Consider the following 23038-nt stretch of genomic DNA (forward strand, 5'->3'; position numbering starts at 1 on the left):
CTTTTCAGTTATTTTATTGTTCATCTCTGTTAGTTTGTTCTTCAGACTTCTAGCTCTTTGTTAAACATTTTTTGTGTTTCTGTGGCTCCATTCTTTTTCCAAGACCTTGGATCATCTTTCCTATCATTACTCTGAATTCTTTTTCGTGTAGATTGCCTGTCTCCACTTCACTTACTTGTTCTTTTGGGGTTTTATCTTGTTCCTTTGTCTGGGACATATTCCTCTGTCATGTCATTTTGTCTGTCTTTCTGTGATTGTGGTTTCCATTCTGCAGACTGCAGGGCTGTAATTCTTACGACTTCTGCTCTCTGCCCCCTGGTGGATGAGGCTGGTCTTAGTGGCTTGTGCGGACTTCCTGATGGGAAGGACTTGTTCCTACCCACCGGTGGGTGGACTTGGGTCTTGTCCCTCTGGTGGGCAGGGCCATGTCAGGGGGTGTGTTTATTGGGAAGTTGTGGGCTCAGGAAGTCTTTAAGCAGCCTGTCTGCTGATGGGTGGGGCTGTGTTGGTTGCTTGGCCTGAAGCATCCCAGTACTGGAGCCTAGAGGCTGTTGGATGGGGCCAGGTCTTGGTGAGAAAATGGTGGCTTCTAGGAGGGCTCATGCCAATGGGTACTCCCCAGAAATACAACCACCAGTGTCTTTATCTCAGTAGTGAGCTACAGCCAACCCCTGCCTCTACAGGAGACCCTCCAATACCAGCAATTAGGTCTGGCCCAGGTTCTTATGAGGTCACTGCTCTTTCCCCTGGTTCCTGGTGCACACAAGACCTTGCGTGCACTCTCCAAGAGAGGAGTTTCTGTTTCCCCTGGTCCTGTGGATTTCCTGCGATCAAATCCCTCTGGCCTTCAATGCCAGATGCCTTGCAGGCTCTGCCTCCCGATTCCAGACCCCCAGGCTGGGGATTGTGATATGGGGCTCAAAACTTTCATTCCAGTGGGAGAACCTCTGAGATATAATTATTTTGCAGTTTGTGGGTTGCCCACCCAGCAGGTATGGGATTTGATTTTATCGTGATTGTGCCCCTCCTACCATCTCCTTGTGGCTTCTTGTTTGTCTTTGGATGTAGGATATCTTTTTTGGTAGGTTCCACCTTTTTTTTTGTCGATGGTTGTTCAGCAGTTAGTTGTGATTTTGGGTGTTATTCTTGAGAAGAGGTGAGCTCATGTCCTCCTCCGCCATCTTGTTCCACCCCCAGTAAACATTTCATTTGTGAAGGGCTCCATTTTCCCCCTGCAGCAGCTCCTTACAGTGGGCGGAAGACAGCCTTTTGTAACTTAATTTATAGGTCTCCAAGTTTTGTAAGAGTAGCTACAAAGCTTTTTTTTTCCCCATCAAAAGAAGTTATAGTAAATAGCTTGGATTAAGATTTTTAAAAAACCTTCTCTCATTTACAGAGAGGATGGTGGAGTAAGGATATGTGGAAATAAGGAAAGCTCAGTGTAAAATATTTGACCACTTTCTTCTAAAAGAACTTTTATGGAGTTTTCATCGACTAGTTGAATGAAACATAAGCTTTAAAACAACATTAATGTATAAAAATATTTTAGTCTCTGTGCTTGTGTAAGATAAACCTTTAAAAATTAAACTAGTGATTTGGTAGTAATTTGGCAGAGATTTAGAAATTTTGAGTTATTAATTTAAGGCTTGAAATAAAAAATCATTTTAGCAAATATTTTTGGAGGTTGTCAGACATCTTTAAGGATGTTTAGTGGTTTATAATATAATAATCCTTTTTTTTCTTAAATATTTAGTTAATTCCATGTACCATGAAACTTCCAGAAAGACGGCCTGAGTTTTTCTTTTACTATTCTTTACTGGGGAATGATGTTACAAATGAACCCTTCAATGATTTGATCAACCCAGACTTTGAGCCAGAGAGAGCATCTGTTCGAATACGTAGCAGTATAGAAATTCTTCGTGTTTACCTGGCTCTTCAGTCTAAACTACAGGTAGGTATGGCAGAGAATTGTTTCCTATGAGATGATTTTTTAAGCATTAAAGAGGTACCCAAACTCTGTCTTATTTCTGAAGTGGATATCATCTTTCTGCCACATCTTTTAATTTTTAAGGAATTATCCTGACTTGTACAGTCACAGCATGACAGTTACTTCAGAATTTTAGGAGATATACCGCCTTACTTTGTTACTGTGGAAAGAGGTAGATCAGTTATCGGTCATTTATAATAAAAAGTTGTACCTGGAGCTTAAAGCTGCGGGCACCAGGCAGGTTTTATTATTGTTAGTGGAGATTAGCTGTCACCACACAGATCACACTCTAGATTTCAGAATTTATACACCTTATTGCTATTAAAATCAAAGAGATAAAACAACTTTCTAAAACCTGTTCTTGAACTTGGTAGTTTTGTAAACCAGTTTTATATTGGACTTTATTTAAAAGTGAACCTTATCTAGTCCAAAATTACTTTTCTGTTTGTTATGATTAATTTTAATCAGACTGAAATGGGTGGTGAAGTAGGGTGGGGTAGTCATTTTTTTTTATAGTAAAGTGATCATTCATTAGACTTTGCGTTTTGAGTGGATAGTGAAAAGAGGCATTAAGAAATTTTAGTGGAACTAAATTTTAGAGGTGGTTCTGCTAAATCCAAGGTATTTATTTAGAAAGTTGAAGATGATATAAAATGAAATGCAGGAAAAAAGCACTTTGAATTTTATCTTATAAAATTCCTTACCAAAACTATTTATTAGTTTGATTCTCATGGACATTTAAGTCATAAAAATCCTTTCTCTCCAGCCCATTAAAAATATCACACCTAATAACATTAGGACTGTTATAGGTCATTGCTGATAGTAGAATTAAAAGTTTTGTTTTGTTTTGTTTTGTGGTAAGCGGGCCTCAGTGAATACCTAGTATCCATTGTTCATATGAATACTAGGTTTGCTGTGGCTTCAATGTAGTAAGGGAAAAGAATAGTTATGTGACACATATCTGGAGCAGCCTTTCTTTTTTTTTTGGTCGTTGCAAAAGGTGGTAATGTTTAAGTTTTGATTAGCTAGCAGTGATTAACAGTACATTCCACCACCCCAGAGGTATTCTCTTTTACCTTTCACTGTTAAGCACTCTGTTTTATATATAAAGTTTGAAAAGCAAAAAAAAGAGAGAAAGAAACATTCATGGTGTTTTATGGGTGAATAAAACAGAATTATTTGAGGTTCTTTATTTTCCAAATAGGGCTGGACCCATTCACTTATTTTTTAAGAACTGTGTTTAGTGTTATAATGGAAATAGAAAAGATGCTTGATGTATTTGTTTTCCGTTTAAATTCATATATTCATGATATAATTTGCATATGTAAGATAGCATAGTAAAATATTAAAGTAACCATAGCTCACCAAAGAGACAGAAAAGAGAACGTGATAACATAGGAGGGTACAGTACTGAAAGGAAAAATGAAAAGAATTAATAACTTTATTATTGAGTTCTGGGTAAATTTTGTGCTTTAGCAACAGTTTTAACAATCATGTGTGAGTACCTTAGTCACTGCAGGTCAATAAGATAATCTGCATTCTGTTTTCCTTCTATGGATCACTTTATAACTTTTTGTTAAGTTTGTGTGTTTAGAATAAAGGAGAAAATATAAAGCCTGATTTTGATTTTCCCTGTCATGTTAGATCCACCTCTGCTGTGGAGACCAGTCACTGGGAAGTACAGAAATACCCTTAACTGGACTACTGAAAAAGGGTAGTACAGAAATCAACCATCGCCCAGTCACAGTTGAAGGTGCTTTTATTCTGGACCCTCCAAACCGAGCCAAACAAAAGCTTGCACCTGTTCCTGTGGATCTAGCCCCCACTGTGGGAGTGTCTGTGGCTCTGCAGAGAGAAGGCTTAGATGCCCAGGCAAGTAGTGACCCTCCTTCCCCTCCTCCAGCTTCTTCGATGTAGTTCATGATTAGTCACAAAAGTTGAGCTTCAGAAGCATTACCCCGCATAAGAAAGTATTTATTATTCTTAGGTAGTGGCCTTCATTATATGATAACCTCCTCTCCAAAAAGACCCTTCTGAAAAGTGCTGTGGCTTCTGCCGCATTTCATAGGTGACACTGTCCAGAGCCCTTCAGTCCAGTCTTTTCATGTAGTGAAAACCATTCCCCACACCCGCAGCTCGTAGTCAGTGACTGTGGCAGAAGAGGGACTACGGTAGAAGAGAATATTTTTAGACCCAGTTTCTGGTAATCTGCGTTAATGGATCCTTTTTGGTTGACTCAGCCTTAGCTAAGATAAGGTTTTTGGCTCAGTATTTTATAGTCCTCATATTGTCTCTAGGCAATAGAGACATTTATTTGAACATATATGTTTTTTGATTATATATAGCCCCAGAATCAACTTTAGTGTCATGGTTCTTTTAAAGAACTGATTTTTATGTAGGCTGAACTGAAGTGAGAGTTTAAAAAGACATATATGCATGTATTTTTAGAGGATAGTGGAGCAAAGGAAGAAAATCATACTAGACTTCTGGGTTTTTGGTTTTTTGTTTGTTTTCTAGTAATATAGACCTCCTTTGTATTGCTTTGGTAGGAATAACCATTACCAAGGACACCTATGCCTGACTTCTTTTACTGAATATCCCTTCTTATGCATTAGGATGCATTTTGATACGGAGCTCTGGATATCATATTTCCTTCCTGTTCATCTTCCTTTTTATGGTCCTAGATGCTATAAGAAAATTTGCAAATTATGAAGAGAAATAGACTAGGAATGTCCAAACTGGGAAAGGAAGCTAATATTTTTTAAAAACAACATCACGATTTTTGCTTAATTATGAAGGAGAGTTCTTTGCAAATTATACTTTATTTAAAAATTGTTTTTAGTCTTTAATTGAATTAAAGACCCAGAATGAACATGAGCCACACCATTCAAAGAAGACAGTTTTCACCCCCACAAAGGAGAAGACACACACTGGGGCCAAGTCTCCACGCATGTCCCCTGTTCCACCTCACAGTCAGTCACCTCCAACAAGAGACGACGCAACAGAAAGTGAAGTGGAAAGCTTACAGTATGATAAGGACACAAAACCGAATCCAAAGGGTAAGGTATTCTTTTCACAGATCTTTTAGGTATAGATTTTTCAGCCATCTAATAAATGACTGTGCGAGTTTTCATGGGTGCTAAGTAAAAATTGAGTTTTTTAAAAAGCCAATGTAAAAAAAAGAATCAGATTAAAGTAATTGCAATTTACTTAACTTCATAATAGAATTTGCTAAAAAGTAAGAGAATTTTTCATTTATTTTCATACTAGAAATAGTAGCTTATTCAAAAGAAATTAAAGAATATAGTTCTTTCTAATAGATCGTTAGCAAACTCTTCAGTATCTCAATTTCACTGGAATTTTAGAGAAAAGAGATACTAACTGCCTCTTATAGTAAACTTAAAATAATCATTTTTGATCCTAAAGTTGAGACAGTCTGAGAATGCATATTTATCTGGTCTTATAAAATTTTTCTATCTGTTACGTAAGAATCTACAGTTAAATTTAGTAGTATAAATTGTAAGAGCAGTGGTGGATTAGGAGTTAGAAGTTCGGGTGCAAGTTATAGGTCTGTCACTGAGTAGCTATAGGACTTGGGCCATTCATTAAACATCTCTGGTGTATAATAGGATTGGACTAGATACCTCTGTCTTTTCAAGTGTTTTTGTTTGTTTTTAATTTTTGTTGGAGTATAGTTGATTTACAAACGTGTGTTAGTTTCAGGTGTACAGCAAAGTGAATCAGTTATTCATATACATATATCCACTCTTTTTTAGATTCTTTTCCCATACAGGCCATTACAGAGTATTGAGTAGAGTTCCCTGTGCTATACAGTAGGTCCTTATTAGTTATCTATTTTATATATAGTAGTGTGTCTATGTCAATCCCAATCTCCCAGTTTATCCCTTCCCCTCCCCTTTCCCCCTTGGTGACCATAAGTTTGTTTTCTACATCTGTGACTCTATTTCTGTTTTGTAAATAAGTTCATTTGTACCATTTTTTGATTCCACATACAAGCAATATCATGATATTTGTCTCTCTGTTAAGTTTTAGTTTTTTGTTAGACATAGTCTAACAAACTACTTTTTAAACCCTAACCAAACTACTTTTTAAAAAGTGATGTAATTATATCTGCAATAAGTCTCAAATACAACCCTTCAAATACTAAGCTATATTCACCTGTCTCTTAGAAATATTAGTGCCTGCCAGGCTGCTATCATACATTACCGCATTGGTACTGTATGCTTTTATATTTTGCAATATATGTTGAGAGTGAGAGTAAGCTCTTTTTTTTACACAGTTCTATAATGGGAATTAAAGCCTACATAATATTGGACAAGTCACTTTAAGAAGTTTATGCCTCAATTCATATGTTTATAAAATCAGATAGTCAAGTCTTTGCTTGAAGGTAAATGAGATGATATCTTTAAATTATCTGAATAAACTTAAGAGAAATTGTTAGCAAACAGAATTTTTTTTTTAATTTTTATGTTCATTTTAGCTGTCAGTTCTTCTGAACCTGCTTTACTGGCCCAGCCAGTGACTACATCCATTGCTTCAGGAACAGCTTCAGGACAGAAAATTGCTGTTCCTGCAACATCACATCATTTTTGCTTTTCAATAGACTTAAGGAGTATCCGTGATTTGGAAGTTGGTTTTCCAGTCAACTGTATATTAAGGTATGATTTGATTTTGTTTCAGAATATTTTCTGAGGAGAAATGCCTTTCCTCTGTTTGGGGTTTGCAGAGGAGAAATGTCACCAAAGAAGTTATGACATTTGTTAAATCAGTGGACTAAAAGGGTGTAAGGCTATTATGTCCTAATGACTTTGAACTTAATCAAAGGTGGCATTGGTAGTATGAGAGGTAACAGTCTTGCCAGTAATTGTAGGTATTGATAATAATTTGTTAATGTTCCTTTTTAAAATATAGTGACTCTTGAACTTAAAGTGTATTGTTTCCAGAAAAGGTGCCATAGGTCAAAATAATGGGAGTATAGTGTCTGATTTTTCTATAAAACTGTGTTATAATGGGAGGTTATAGTCTTAATATCTACCTTTTATACCTATGAATCTAAAAACCATACCTAATGAACTGGAAGTGTCCACACTGTTCAGTTTAGAGAATTGAAATATATATATTTCAGTCAGTTAAATGGCTTTTACATAATGGCTTGTTTTTTTTGTTTTTTTAAATTTATTTATTTTGGGCTGCGTTGGGTCTTCGTTGCTGAGCTTGGGCTTTGTCTAGTTGTGGTGAGCAGGGGCTACTCTTTGCGGTGCATGGGCTTCTCATTGTGGTGGCTTCTCTTGTGGAGCACAGGCTGTAGGTGTGCGGGCTTCAGTAGTTGTGGCATGTGGGGTCCAGTAGTTGTGGCTCGTGGGCTCTAGCACAGGCTCAGGAGTTGTGGCACACGGGCTTAGTTGCTCCGCGGCATGTGGCATCTTCCCGGACCATGGATCAAACCCATGTCCCATGCAGGGAAGTCCTAGGACCAGGGAAGTCCCCATAATGGCTTGTTTTTAATAATATTACATTTCCATAGACTTTGTGGCTAATATATATATTAAATGTAATATAATTATGTGTTTTAGTTTGGAGTCTTTAGGTCCTCATAAATTACTTTGGAATAAGCATTAGCATTTGTAATAAAATTTTTGGTCTTTATTTGATTAAAATGAGAAAATCAGAAAATCTTTCCATCATCTTGGATTGCCATTCCCAGGAATGTCAGCAACTTCTCATTGCTTCCTGCTGTTATTTGAGGCATGTCTGTCTTTCAAATGCATAAATCAACTCCTACTTGTATCTAATTTTTCAGTTGTTTGATTCCTTATCAAGTTGTTTCCAAAGTCCTCTGAGCTTTGGTGTGAATAATGGACAGAATCAAAGGGACCCAGCACTGAGTTCACACGGTGAAGTCATAGAATGGAAGTCTGTCCTCACAGCCTAAGTTCTGCATTTTACCTCATGTTAGAGGCTGAGAATCATGACTAAAATGTTTTTTTAAAAATTGAAAGCCAGGAAAAAGTTTTCTGCCATAGACATAGCTTTTCTCACAGGGTTTATATAACATAGAACTGTTCCTTTTTCTCTCCTGCTACTACTGGAGAAACTGATCTTAGGACACTTAGAGATGATGTTGGCCAGAAGCACAGGGATGATCTGAGATTGGATGCTGTGAGGGAGGAGCCTTGAACAAGCCCAGTTAGAAAGCACATATTAGTTTTGTGTTTCCTGCTTGCCATAGGGCCATTTGTTTAATCATTAAGTGCCTACATTATGCCAGCAGTTTGTCCGGTATTAGGGCATGGGGCATATAAACAAAGAGCTCAATCTAGTGAAGACGACAGAGTCAGAAATATGTCAGTACATGAGGGAGGCTACTAGTTCACTTGACAAAGAAAAGGGAAAGAATATACTACCCCGAGGAAATAGGTATGATCCACTTAATACTCTATAGAAATCACTTGAGGACTACTGCTTGTCTTTGATTCATTTTAAGGCTTTTTTTTTAAATGTTGGGCATTTTATGTTTGATAGATTTTATGTTATCATGCTCTGTGTTGATATGAAATTGTAGTGTACAATTGTCTAATGGAATTTGTGAAATAACTGATATTAGAAAAAATTTAATGTGTTTGCTTTTTTTTTTCCTTTTAAATCACTACATCTGTAGTAGGGGGTTAAATTTCTAGGGGATGAGCTCTCTGAGATGACCTAAATTCAGTTTATGTAATTGTGTAGGAATTGAGTTTATGAGCAGGATTCTTCTTGTAGGAAAAGCAATTTCTACTAGTAGAGTTTAAAGTCTAGTTTTATTAATGAATAACAAATTATAAAATGAAATTTAAGTGAGCATTACAATATCTCTATTTGGCTTTACGTACAAAATAAGTTCAGCAGTAGTCAGACATTCTTCTATTTAATCTGATGTGACTTTTATGATGAAAGAAAGTAATAGTGTTATGCCACTCTTTGATTCATCTGTAGTATATTTGAGTTGCTTTCATGCTTGCTTCTCAATTCAGAGACAAAATACCATGAATGCATCCTTTTGGAGTTGACTAAGGGTTTTTTTAGCTCATACAAAATCAGGACATTATTATATAAAGAAAAATCGGTTTAGAAATTAAATTTAGCAAGCATTTCTTGACAGTTTACTATATGACAGAAACTGTTCTGGGAGCACAAAGATGAAAAAGGTAAGACCCATGCCCTCAGGAACTCTTTTTTTTCCCCCCCCCACATTTTAGTATTTATTTTTTTATAAAAATATTTTTGACATATTACATTGTATGAATGTAATGTGTACAATATGTTAATTTGCTACATTTGTGTACCTCAGGGAGCTCTTAACAGATGGCAGCTCTGTCTTTGTTTAGTGGAGTCATTTTCACTTCTGAATCTTTGTCTTATTTGAAGTGTATCAAAGTGACTGTCTCTTTCTTATTTGGTGTATTGCCTTCAAAATACCAGTGTATACTCCTCCTTCCCCAGAGGATCTTGTAAAGGAACTTTGGAAACCAGTGCTGTGCAAATAATGCATTTTCTCTATAATTTTCTCTATAATTCTCTATAATTTCTGTGATTTTTATATCAACACTGAAAATATTTGTATAATTTTAAAGTTGGTGATAGGATTAAAACCATAATGTATTTGTACCATTTATCTATGAAAAAATTTTTATTTAATATTCATATTATACTTTTTAACAGACTAAATTTGTAAACTATAGGATTTTGTTTTTCTTAAATTCTAGGTACTCATATCCTTTCTTCGGAAGTGCAGCTCCTATTATGACTAATCCTCCTATAGAAGTTCGGAAAAACATGGAAGTTTTTCTTCCCCAATCTTACTGTGCATTTGATTTTGCAACTATGCCTCATCAGCTGCAGGATACCTTCCTAAGGTAATGTATACATGGTGTGTATGATATTATATTATGATATTATTTTCTCAAATCAACTCTTGAAAATTTGTATCATATTAACAAGAGGAATTCCTATATTTTTACATCCATAGCTGCTTATGCATTTGCGAATCTAGAAACAAATTTAAAATCTGTGACACTTGTGGTTCCACTATAAAGTTTTATGTGGTTACGAGGGCTCTTTTTAGATCTTCATATCTTGTTTGCCTGAGTTGGGATATTACAACTTTCTTAAAACAATATATGAATAATGAAGGAACCTTGAAAAGTAATCTTGCTTTTTCCTAATATAATATGTGATGATAAATAAACTGTTTAGTTTTTATTATTGATTTACTTAATGACTAATGCATTATTTGCTTTTTCTGTTTCTTCATCTATATAAAATGGAAATGTTGATCCAGCCATCTGAAATGGATTTGTGACGAAAAATGAGATCTGTGAAGTGTCTTTTTACTTTCTCAGAGTATCACAATTTGAAAAGAATTTTAAAAGAAAGAATGAAGAGTAACTAAACGTTATGTAACCATTTGTGGGAATAGTAGTGTTCGGAAGGGTTTTCTTTATTGCACAGGAAGCGGTGTAAAAAAATCTAATAGTATTTTCTGTTTGTTACCTGTGGAATTGAGCCTTTACATTCCAGGTAGCAAAAACATCTTTGGCTACATTAAAGGAATTCAAAAATTTTAGTCCAGAAAAGCCTTAGTTCAGAGTTGATAGAAAAGCCTTAGTTCAGAGTTGATAGGTATGAACATATGTTTCTCTTTTCCTTTTAGGATTCCATTGCTGGTTGAATTATGGCACAAGGATAAAATGAGTAAAGATTTACTTCTGGGAATTGCCAGAATCCAACTTTCTAACATCTTGTCTTCAGAAAAAACTCGCTTTTTAGGTTCTAATGGTGAACAGTGTTGGCGACAAACTTTCAGTGAAAGCGTGCCTATTATAGCAGCACAAGGGTAATGCATTTCCTAGAGCTGGTCTTAGCTTTGCTTTTTATTCTGTTTAGCCAGCTACAACCTTATCCTTTCATGTCATTTTTTTTTTTTTCTGATCTTTTTTCTTTGACCTATGGGGGTTATATCCCAGTTTGCTCTTTAGCTTTCTGATACCTACTATATCCTCACAGAGTGAATCTGTGCTACCATAATACTGTTATACTTAGAGTGTTGAGTAAGTATTTCTCTCTCCTCTCTTTAGACTGATAATTTTAAGTTCAGGATCAGTTTGTTTGGTTTTTTTTAGCTTAGTAACTCAGGGTCAAATTTATAATGTATTTTTACATTATTTTGAATTTTTCTACTTGAAAAATATTTAAACTTTTGCCTCAAATATACTTGGAGAACGTTCCAAACGTTCGACACTTTTAAAAAATGAATATTCTTTTTTTGCCCTGAAATTCACTGCCACAGTGAAAAACTTGAGTTCACATATTTTACACAAAATCATTCAACAAATATGTTATCTTTTTATATTTAACAATAGAAATTTAAATTGACTTTAACCTTACATATCACATGCCTTTATTTTTAAAGCATAGTAAGACTGTAGAAGAAAATCAGGCCCAGTAAAAAGCTGAGATGTAGAAGTATTATTGGAATTCTTCCGTTACTTTTCCTCATCCATGCCACTTCCAGAGAGTGAAGGGTTTAGTAGACCTTTATTCACTTGGAGATCTGGGAACAGGTTTTTAGAGAATCACTTATTCTGGTTAACTGAAAATTCTTTTAAAAATCAGCATTCTTTTCTCTTATTGTAAGTAGAATGTAATGAAGATAATCATTACTTGTTGGAAGTTATTTTAATGCTGATTGCTTTGAATAACTTTTATCGCCCTGCTCTGTAGACAGACATTTTAAGAGATTTACCTAAGTGAAAACTTCAGAGATGATAGCGCTTCATTTTATTTTATTCATTTCTTCTGAAATCTGACATTAGAAGAAGAAAACGTAAAAGTTATTAAGAGTTCTAATCATGTGGGATCCATTCATTAAAGCTTTGTTTGATTTAAACAAAGCCACATTTTTTTGTTGGTAGAATTTTATTTTCCTCTAACATTGTCCTTTTATTTAATGGTAAATGCTGCATTCAGGTTCTGTGATACAGAAAGGTATTCGTTATAATACAAGTAACATAATTATCCCACTTCTAGGATTTAATCCTGAAGCAGTGCTCATATCCAGTAAAAGATTTATGAACAAGGCTGTTCATTCCAGGCAAAGTAGAAAAAGAGTCTAGAATAATCTATATATAATTGAGTAGGGGAATTGTTAAGTTTTTAAAATTTTACTACATAAATTCATTAGTGTGTTTTACAGGCATTAAAAATTATATTTTTAATTAATGTTTGTCATTACACAGGAGGAAAATGCAGGAGGATAAATGGGGAAAAAAGGACAAAACTGTATGATTTTATGTGCATGAGTACATGTGTATCTACAGATCTAAAAAAGAGGAAGGAAATGAAATTTTAGCAGTGATTATCTGTGGGCAGTGAGATTTAAGATTTCTCTTTTATACTGTTCAGTTTTTTCAAATCTGTAACTGTTGTAGGTCATTTTGTAGTGAATGTAAGTATGTACTTCATACTGTGTTTGTGATCATATAATATCACATATATAGAAGGTCTTGAAGTCTGCAGAAGCTGTTGCACTTTGAGCAGCAAGTGTCAGGTGCAAGACATGCTGTCTACTCAGTGCTCTAGCATTGGGGAAGTAAAAGGAAATAATATAAAAGTGTTTCCATGAGTTTTAAAATATTTCTGATTTCATTTGTAGGTCAAATAACAGGATAGTAGATCTTTCTTACACAGTGACTTTAGAAGATTACGGACTAGTGAAAATGCGTGAGATTTTTGTTTCTGATTCATCTCAGGTATATGTCATTGAATCTTATGAAATTATTCTTTAAAACAGACCTAACGTGTATATATGCGTGAGTGTGTTTGTTTTAGTATGCTTCTTTCATTCATATCTTAGGGTGTATCTGCTGTACAACAAAAGCCATCTTCTGTTCCTCCAGCACCTTGTCCTTCAGAAACCCAGACAGAGCCTCGTGAAACCTTAGAGTACAAAGCAGCACTTGAGCTAGAAATGTGGAAAGAGATGCAGGAAGACATTTTTGAAAATCAGGTTACTTTTTAAATGTTAACGTAAAAGATTTTTTGTCTATTTAGTATATTTTCCCTTCTCCATAGTAGGCTTTTCTCTCTTTTCCATGGGTACTCTGTCTAGTCTCTTTGAATTCAAGAATGCCTTACTCTTTAAAAAAATGAAGAATTAAAAATTACTCAAAATGTGACAGCTTCACAGAAGCCACTCAGAAAGGATTCTCCTAAACTTTCTCCATGATTTGTGGGCAAAATTAGCACTGAAGGTTAGAATTCAGAGGTTAAGGACTTGAAGGTTTCTTTTAATTTCAAGATCTCATTTATCATACCCTCCTGGAAGCTGGAATCATTAGTTGTTAAACAAGAGAGGTAGAAAACAGCTGTTAACTTTATACTGTCCTGAATTATACTCATATGGGTATTACTCACCTCAGGCATCCTCTGTTTTGTTTTAAATAAAATGGAATGTCTGAAAGAAATATATCATGATCAATATTAATTATTTAACTGAAAACAGCTGGTTTATTTATTTGAAATATTTAGGGTTTCTCTTTTTTACTTTATTTTTCTTCCTTTGACAGCTAAAGCAGAAAGAACTGGCTCATATGCAAGCTCTTGCAGAGGAATGGAAGAAAAGGGACCGAGAGAGGGAATCACTAGTAAAGAAAAAGGTAATGACTTTTATAAAAATCGAAGGAGGAAAGAAAGAATATTAATGATAGTATCTTCTATATACATTAAAGAAAATCTCTGGAAGGAATAACTAATTATAGTGGTTATATATTGGCTTGGATAAAGTGAATGAATGGGTCAGGGATAGGAAGAAGGGTTTTCACTGTAAGTTGTTTTGTACTCCTTAGATTTTGAACCCTGCAAATGTGTTACCTGTTCAAAAAGTGAATAAATATAGAAAGTGAATACTTTAGAGAAGAAGCCTATCTCTGTATTTAAAAAGAAAATAGAACATTTAAGTATATATAAATATTACATTATAATCTATTAGTTAATAAAAAGGACCAAAAACTCTTAAGCTGTTTTAAAAGATTGAATCATGAAATGTTATAAGTCACATCTTTTAGAATGATAACGTGAGACCATCTGATCTTATCCAGAAAGCCAAAATTTAATATTTATCTATTTATACTCAAGGTATTGAGTAAAACAACCCTGAAAATTAGACTTGTCTAAAATATTCCAAATTCAAGTCTGTAAAAATACTCTCAAATTAGTGGTTAATGAAATGTCTATAAATCAGGGTAGTTTGCTACACTAGATCAAGAGACAGGACAGGGTATGGACTAGAAAATTCTTTAAAGTTTTTTTCAGCCATTTATATTTAATTATTGACGTGCTTGGGTTTAAATCTGTCTTGCTCTTGGTTTTCAATTTGTCCCGTACATTCTTTGTTTTCTCTCTTTTCCTGCTTTCTTTTGCATTCATTGAATTTTTCTTTTTTTTTTATGATTCCGTTTTATTTCTACAGTTGCCTTATTAGCAATCTCTTTTTTTAGTGATTGCTGTAGGGCTTACGGTATGCATCTTATCACAGTAAGCCTTCAGATGATACAGCACATTTAGCTTTTAAGACAAGTTGATCTTTGAGCCATTTTTTAATGTGACTGATGTGTTTTTCAGTGTTGATGCTTACATGTAAAAGCAAAATATATGATGAAACTAACACAAAGTATGGAAGTGAGGAAATGGACAAACACTGTTGTAACGTTCTCATATTATTTTACTAGTTTAAGCAATCACAATCTCTTTCCTAGATAACTACGTTTACTTCTTTATTTATTTTTATTTTTTTTATTATTATTATTTTCAGCCGCACCGTGCGGCATGTGGGATCTTCCCCGCTCGGGATCAAACCTGTGCCCCCTGCATTGGCACTGCGGAGTCTCTGCATTTACTTCTTAACTTGGTATCCTGTCCTCCGTTACTGACCCCTGTAGCTTGAGATATCAGCCCAGAGTAGAGGAAGTCAGATTATGTACTCCTCCTCCTTAAAACACATCATACTCCTCATCACATTTAGAATAAAACTCAAAGTTCTTACCAGGACCTACAAGGCCTTTTGTAATCTGTCCCCTCGCTTTCTCTGTGACCTCATCTTCTGTCAGCCTTCTGTTCACACAGTCTATTCTAACCATCTTGGCCTCTGTGTATTTCCTCAAACATGCTAAGCCACCTCTCTCCTCAGGATCTGTAGACTGCTTTTCTTTCAGAGATACTTTCTGGTTTCTGCTCAGAAATGTGAGCAAGGCCTTCTCTGACCACTGTATCCAAAATACTGTTCTCTTCCCCTGCCCCCAGGCACTAACTGTCCCCTCATTCTGCTGTATTTTCTTCGTAGCATTTACCTACTATTACATTAAATATTCACTTCTTTGTTTATAGTTTGTCTTCTCTCAGAGTATGGATTCCACATGACTTTGTTTTGCCCAGCATCTGCTACGTATACAATAAATATTTGTTTAAATTAAAAGGATAGGGCTTCCCTGGTGGCGCAGTGGTTGAGAGTCTGCCTGCTGATGCAGGGGACACGGATTTGTGCCCCAGTCTGGGAAGATCCCACATGCCACGGAGCGGCTGGGCCCGTGAGCCATGGCCGCTCATCCTGCGTGTCCGGAGCCTGTGCTTCGCAACGGGAGAGGCCACAACAGTGAGAGGCCCGCCCGTGTACGGCAAAAAAAAATAAATAAATAAAAGGATAATGAATGTTTTCAGGTTTTATAGTTTTGAGTTTGATATTTATGGGGACTCTTGGCATGTTCAGCAGGTATTTGGATTTACAGGTCTGCAACTCTGGAGGGGGGGTTGAGTTTGCAATATAAATTTGGGAGTACTTCGTATCTGTGATGGTACATGGATAAGATGTTTGGGTTGCCAGAGGACGAACATGTGGTTTGAATACTTCCTCCCCATCCTGTTTACCTGTCTTTCTATAAGGCTTTTTTACATGTGGCACTCAGAATTTGACACACTTATATTAGTGATTTGGTTAAGAATTTAAAGATGAACCAAAAATCAGTGGTAGAGTTAACAGAATTAATAAATGATCTTGCTTGGTTGGTATGTTGAGCTAAATCATCAAAATAAAGTTTAATAAAGAAAAATGTCATTCTGTAGTCAGAGTAAAACATTCACTTGGACAATGGGTGTAGTTATTCCAAGTGTAGTTATTCCAAGTTTAAAAACAAAGACCTTGGGGATTTTCTTTGACATAATGAACAGTGTGACTAGGATCCTCAGATAGCAAATGCAATTTTAGATGGAGTTAAAATTAGGAGACATTTGTTGACCTGTCTTTAGCAGTGCACATTCTTTAGTCTCTGAACTAGTGAGATCACATCTGGGTACCATTTTTTTTTTTTTTTTTTTTTGCAGTAGGCAGACCTCTCACTGTTGTGGCCTCTCCCCTTGCGGAGCACAGGCTCCGGACGCGCGGGCTTGTAAAGAGAAAATCAGGTTGGGGCCTGGGACCTGGAGACTTGTTGGTGAGGAGGACAGAAAATTTGGTTCAGAAAGTCCTAGTAAATATGATCAGTCTGAACTAAAAGATAGAAAACCATGAGAGAGGATCCTATACAGGCCAAGCAGGTAGACCTCTATCCTTAATGGGACTCACATCCTTAAAGACAGAGCAGAGCAGGGCTTTAGGCTTGTACAAATTGGGGTACTAGGCTAAGGTCCCAAGCAGGAACTGTAGCTTCAGAAGCAATTAAGAACTCAGTTGTTTAAACTGTAATAAAGGACTAGATCTCAATAATAGGAGAACTGACTTGAAACTGATTGGTGATAGCTGGCCTATCACCAGTCTTAGTTCCAGAGAAAGAGCATAAGTGACTAAGAGGGCTTCAGAAAAATACTGGAATATTGAGCAAGGCAGATTTTTAAGGAGCTAAGTTTTTACTAAAACACAAGATTTTACTGGCAGTCTAACTTACCACCCAGTGGGAGAAGGGCTTCCTCAGGAGACTGAATATTACTAGAGATACCCAAGCAGAAGCTAGATTGGCTTCCTTCCTTAGAGTATAGTGGAAAGAATTTCTGCTTTGAATTGGTATATGTAATTCATGATTTTCCTAGTCTCAGATCCTGTTTCAGTAAAATCATAATATATGCATTTTTGAATTTGTGTTTTGAATTTGGGGAAAAGATAACTTTTATTATATTTTAGGTTGCTGAATATACTGTTCTCGAAGGAAAACTTCAAAAAACCCTAGTTGACTTGGAGAAGCGAGAGCAGCAGCTGACCCTTGCAGAATCAGAGGTACTCTATTCATCTATCATGTCTTTATTTCACAGAATCCATATATTAAATTCATACCATTCATTTGTTTTTCCTTTGTACTGTATAAAGTATATTTCATGGAAATAGTCTTTCAGACATTATGGAGAAAACTGCTATTCAACTAGATGAAGCATGTTTTATATGTTAGAAGGTGAGGAATTAGGTAGAAAACTGTTATTTGAAATTCTTAACTATTATTCAGTCAGCTTTGGCTGACTTTTGCAATAGTGGAGATTTTTGGTTACCTTTGCAATTATGTGGAAGGAATGGATAGTTGCACTACCTAGAGAAAAGAGAAAATTAGTATAGGCTCAGGGATCTAGAATCATGACTTCGTATTTCACTAAGAAGGGAATATACCTCCTTCTTGCCTATTGAAGATTAGATCCCAAGAAAGGATAAACTTACGTTAGTACCATGCCTAGTTAGCATTTTTGTTAGGTCTTATTAAATTGTACCCTAACTACTTTTTAAAATTACTATAAAGTTCACCTCAAATTATTAGAATTTCTTCCTTGTGAAATATTATGTGCCCCTTCCTTACCCAAATGTTTCTTAAAATTTTCTCAGCATATCACCCTAGCCTTATCTCTACACATTCTCGGCAATTTCTAAATTGATTTAGATTGTTAAACCTAAACATAATGTGTATTTGTTCTTAATACTAAGGCTTTGTTATCTTCTATGTGATTAGGTAAAAAATAAGAAGTTTCTAAAGACGTAAAGAAACTTGGGCATATTTGCTTACATAATAAAATGGGTTTATTCAAATAGGGGTTTTAAGCATTTAGGGCCTTTTCAATTGAATTTATGCATCATATATGGATTTTGGGATATACTTTGTATTTTAGGAGTAAATGATTGAAAATTTATAATTTAGTACACTTAAACATTAACTCTCTAATACCTGAAAATGATATAAAAATCACTTCATAAAATATTCTGAACATTTGACCATATATAAGGGTAATAGAATATTGACTAGTATAATGCAGGTAGTAATAGGTCAGCCTCTTAAAGATGTACCTGTTTTAAGCTTCAGAGAGAAAGAAGGGAACTGAAATCAGAACGTGAACGGAACCTGCAAGAACTCCAGGACTCTATCCGTAGGGCCAAAGAAGATTGTGTTCACCAAGTAGAACTAGAAAGGTTGAAGATGAAGCAACTAGAAGAGGATAAACACCGACTTCAGCAACAGGTTGGATGAAAATACCTGTCATCTCTTTAAACTTAGAGTTTATTTGCATTCTAGAAATAATAGAAATCATTCACTAAGGAGTTATAAAAATTCCCAGTAATTTGGATTATTAATCACATTTACTACACTGAGAGTCAAATGTAAGTTGGATCTTCTTTTCCTGAAAGCTGAGGACTATATTGGAATAATCTTACTTCCCTTATAATTATTTGTATGAGATTGTGCTATATTTTAGTTAACTCTCATCTTAAAATTTTTTGCTCCTTTGAGCAAATGTAGATATTCTTCATATATCACTGGACCAAGTTCAGTTAAGAACCAAATTTCATGAGAGAATTATCTGTGCTCCTTTCCATTTTCTCACCTCTCAACCCATCCACCTCAGCTTTCCATCCCCATTGTCCCAGCCAGCCAGTTGTCAGAGAAGCCACCAGTGGCTCAGTCATTAAATTCAGTGGGTGTTTTTCATTTCTCATCTTACTCAAACTTACTGACAAACTTATTGACAACATCAACACTGTTGTTCTTGTTTTTATATATTCTCTTCTCTCAATTCTATAACATCACTCTTCTTGTTTTTCTCTACTTTTCTGGCCATGCCTCAGGTCCGTTGCAGGTTTATTTTCCTTTATGTAGCCATTAAATATTGGACTTCCTCCAAGCTCCAGACTTACACTGTGCTAAACAATCTTATTCGTGCCTGTGGTTTCAGAGACAGTCTGTATCTCTGAGACTTGTGCATTTATATCCCAAACCTTTCCTTTGCACTCTCAACCCATTTATCTCATTGCCTTTTAGACATCTCTACTTGGGTGTCTTAAAGGCATTTAAAACCCACCATGATCCTCCTATCCATACTTGACCTTGCTGTAAGTATTCTTTGTGTCAGTAATGGACCCCTGTAACCTGTTCTTCCTGTCGCAGCCTGAGTGATATTTTTGAAATTTGGAATCATGACACCCTCCTCTAAATTCAGGGTTGTCTTAGTGCTCATAAAGATCAGAATTACTACCTTGCCCTACCAGTCTTTGCATAGTTTGGACCCAGCCTACCTCTCTCACCTCATCTCCCACTCTTTCACCTTTTCTGTGTGCTCTCCAGCCACACTCGTCCTCTTCAGGTCCTCAGGCATACCATGCATGCTTCACCCTTAGGATCTTTGTGTGTGCTGCTTTTTCTTGGCCTAGTGAACTGTACTAACCCCTCAGTTTCCAGCTGAGGTATCACTTTCCCAGAGAAATCTTCCCTGACCCCTGCTGTCCAAGTCTAGGTCAAGTTTTTGTTATATGTTTTCTTGGGGTATTATTCTCTTATTCTATTTCTTTATGATATGTTATAGCAGTTTGTTTTTATTTTCATTAGTGTGATAATTTGATCAGTGTCAGATTATTAGTTCCATAAAACTGTTTTGGTTTCTGTCTGTATGCCTGGAGCCCAGCCAGTCTTCAGCACATAATAGGGGCTTAATAAATATCTGCTGGAAAAAGGAAGGCTCAGGCTTTTAAAAATGAAGCTTATCTGTCTTGAAACATTTCAGTGTAGATTAGATATGTATGATGAATGCCTCTGAAGTCTTTAGTAAATCCTGGCATGAAGAATAGTTTCCATAGCAGTTCAGGGTCAGTTAAGATCATATTATTTAGGTGGTTATAAATATAAATTTGATTGTTATTGTGGTGGTCACATGTAAATTTATGAAAGATAAAGTTGTAAAAGTGGGCAATTGTGATGGGATTCGCCGGTAATGCTGCTCTTCTACCACTTATCAGGGAGATTCAGCCATCTAGAACAAAGGCTTCTAACATGTATTAGAATTACCGGGGGAGCTCATGAAAAAATCCACGTGTCCACCCTGTCCCAGACTGGTATAATTAGCTTACAACGTTGTGGGAAGAACCCTGGCAACGTTGTGGGAAGAACCTTGGCGGGAAGAACTGGTATTGTGGAAAAATTCCCCGGGGCACTTCTAAAACATAAGCTAAGACCTGGGGAAGAAACTGTGGTGGGCAGCAGAAGTTTCTGGGATGCCCAAATTGCAAAGTCCATGACTATAAACATTTCCCCTTTTATATATAAGAAAACTTTTTAGGCCCTTACTCTGAACCAGGTTACATGTACTATACACACAATTCTAACTGGACAGGTAGAAGGGACAGATAGATACACTGTCAGTGCAAGGTGATGAAGATAAAGTATACATATTCAAATATGTAAAGGCAGTTATCAGAACTGAAAAAAATCAATGTAGTTTATAGGCCACTTAGCAAAGGAAAAAGAACCCAGTATGCCTAGTAGCTTGATTAGTAATTCTTAATAGTAGATTGATAATGTCCTGAATGGTCAAAAAAATGCCAAATATTAAGTTTATTAGTTTTTGTTTAAAACAAAAATGTGACAGATTCTTTAGAGAGGTTTCTATTCAACTTTAAACAAAATTTACATGTTCAAAGAGGTAAACTTCAGTTATATGGAAAATTTCCATGTGTGGGATATTCATTACCTAAAGATGCTAGATAAATCCTAATTAGAATTATTGATAATTATTAGCATAAAACAAGAATTTATTATTGGTAATTTAAGTTCCATTTTTGCCACCAGTTTTCTCAGTATTTCGCATTTAGTTAAGTCTTAGTCTTAAAGAGGTAATTGGGTTATCTAAAGATGGCTAGTCATATTGGTGTATGTTTTCAGAAAGCATCTTTAAACAGTGCTTCTTTGCATTTGGTTAGAAAAATCCCACATTTAAAAAAAATACCTTTATATCTTTTTTTCTTTTTCTTGGTAGTTTTGAAACCATTCTAAGGGAAATTACAGTGTTTAGTCAAGGCAGTCTCTCTCTTTTTTTTTTTTTTTTAATTTAAGGAACTATTCATTAGAGCATCATTCCAGGGGATGACAAGATCTGAATTCTCTTCATTCGTCTCCTAGTGACTAGCTCACTAGCTCTTTGGCACTGCCTCAGTAATTTAGCTCTTTGATCCTCAATTTTCCTACCTATAAATATGAAGGGACTGGGCCAAATAATCTGTAAGTTGTAATAGCATTAGAATTATGAAATTCATACAGTATCAAATTACAGGAACAATAAATAATACTGCATTAAAATTACTTTCATCGATAATCAGGTATAATGCTTTCATTGATAATCAGGTATAATGCTTTCATCGATAATCAGGTATAATGCTCAGTCTTACATGTTGCATTTTTAAAAATTATTTTCAGTATTTTTATAAACCGACTTTTCCATTTGCCATCCAAAATTTAACAAAAATGTTCTCAAGATACTGGTTTTATAAGAAATTTCGTACTCCTAAAAAGGTTTTGTATATTGTTAATCGATTGTATTGTATTGTTAATTGTATTGTTAATCAATACAATTGTACAATTGTATTGTAATCAATTGTATTGTATATTGTTGATTTACTGAATTTTTAAGATTACTGGAGATCTTAATTTTCGTTATACTTTATTTTCTAAATTTTCTAATATAAACATGCCTTAAAGTAAGAAAAAAATGACACTATTGAATTGAATTCTGTAATACTAAACTTTGCGTACTGCTGTTTTACAGTGGCTATAATTTGTTTTGATACAGCTCAATGATGCTGAAAATAAGTATAAGATTTTGGAAAAAGAGTTCCATCAGTTCAAGGATCAGCAAAGCAGCAAACCAGAAATTCGGCTACAGTCTGAAATAAATCTTCTCACTTTGGAAAAGGTACCCATGTCAATTTATGGCAATTTAACTATCCTTACTGGTAAATTTATAAAATAAAAAATGATACTTGAATATACAATGTAATAACATTTAACTGTAGTATTCTGATACCAAATAACATATCAGAGAATTTGAGGCACATGACATTGTCAGTACTTGAATTTCATAGCTTTTATCAGTTATAGCCTATACTACAGTCCTTGGTTACAGACAACAGAACTGAGTAACTCTTGGACTAGAGGAATTCACAAACCTGTCAAGAAAGCTAAAAAACCTGGGGGAAGCAAGTCATGGGCCCATCCTGTCATAAAACAGTCTACTCAGGATGCTACTGTTGGTGCCATGACTGCCATGTCCCTGGATTCTGTCTCCCCTGATTCTAGTGTTAGGCTGTTGAACTCTCAGTTTTGCAGTAGCCATTGTGAATACCCTCTCTCCGTATTAGTGCCCTTTAGATTCACTGTCTCAGGTAGGAGCACGCATTTAAATCACAGGTCTGTACTCTACTCTTAGTTTGGAAGAAGCGATAGCCATCCTATTTTGCTTTCTGCAGTTGGAAGCCAGGTCCTGACTCTCATTTATATTGGGATTCCCCACAGACAGAATGTTCAAGTTCTAGGCATTAAAAAATGTGTAATATCCAACAGACAATCTAAGTTTGACAATATGAGCTCTTGCATTTTAGAGTTTGATAAATTTTAGGCATTATTAAAAAGATATAGCATACTTAAGAAAATAACGGAGTTAATAATAAACAGGAAAATAAGCTTTAGAAGCTTAAGGATTTAATTGTCGTGG

The 23038-nt window shown here is 35.4% G+C and overlaps 1 protein-coding gene across 6 annotated transcripts in view; it reads left to right on the plus strand.

The window, feature by feature from the left end:
- Positions 1–23038, plus strand: part of CEP120 (centrosomal protein 120) — a 78788-nt gene that overhangs the window by 25721 nt on the left and 30029 nt on the right. For all 6 annotated transcript variants that reach the window (XM_027099195.1, XM_027099183.1, XM_027099179.1 and 3 more), the window contains 12 exons: positions 1754–1951; positions 3632–3859; positions 4830–5046; positions 6489–6666; positions 9751–9900; positions 10698–10880; positions 12699–12795; positions 12900–13052; positions 13612–13701; positions 17211–17303; positions 18361–18522; positions 22118–22240. In XM_027099195.1, coding sequence (XP_026954996.1) covers positions 1754–1951; positions 3632–3859; positions 4830–5046; positions 6489–6666; positions 9751–9900; positions 10698–10880; positions 12699–12795; positions 12900–13052; positions 13612–13701; positions 17211–17303; positions 18361–18522; positions 22118–22240 — 1872 coding nt within the window. The remainder of the gene's footprint in view (positions 1–1753; positions 1952–3631; positions 3860–4829; positions 5047–6488; positions 6667–9750; positions 9901–10697; positions 10881–12698; positions 12796–12899; positions 13053–13611; positions 13702–17210; positions 17304–18360; positions 18523–22117; positions 22241–23038) is intronic.

This window comes from Aethalodelphis obliquidens, unplaced genomic scaffold (genome assembly GCF_003676395.1).
Source record: "Aethalodelphis obliquidens isolate GAN/ISIS:26980383/991018 unplaced genomic scaffold, ASM367639v1 scaffold4, whole genome shotgun sequence".
NCBI classification, from domain to species: domain Eukaryota; kingdom Metazoa; phylum Chordata; class Mammalia; order Artiodactyla; family Delphinidae; genus Aethalodelphis; species Aethalodelphis obliquidens.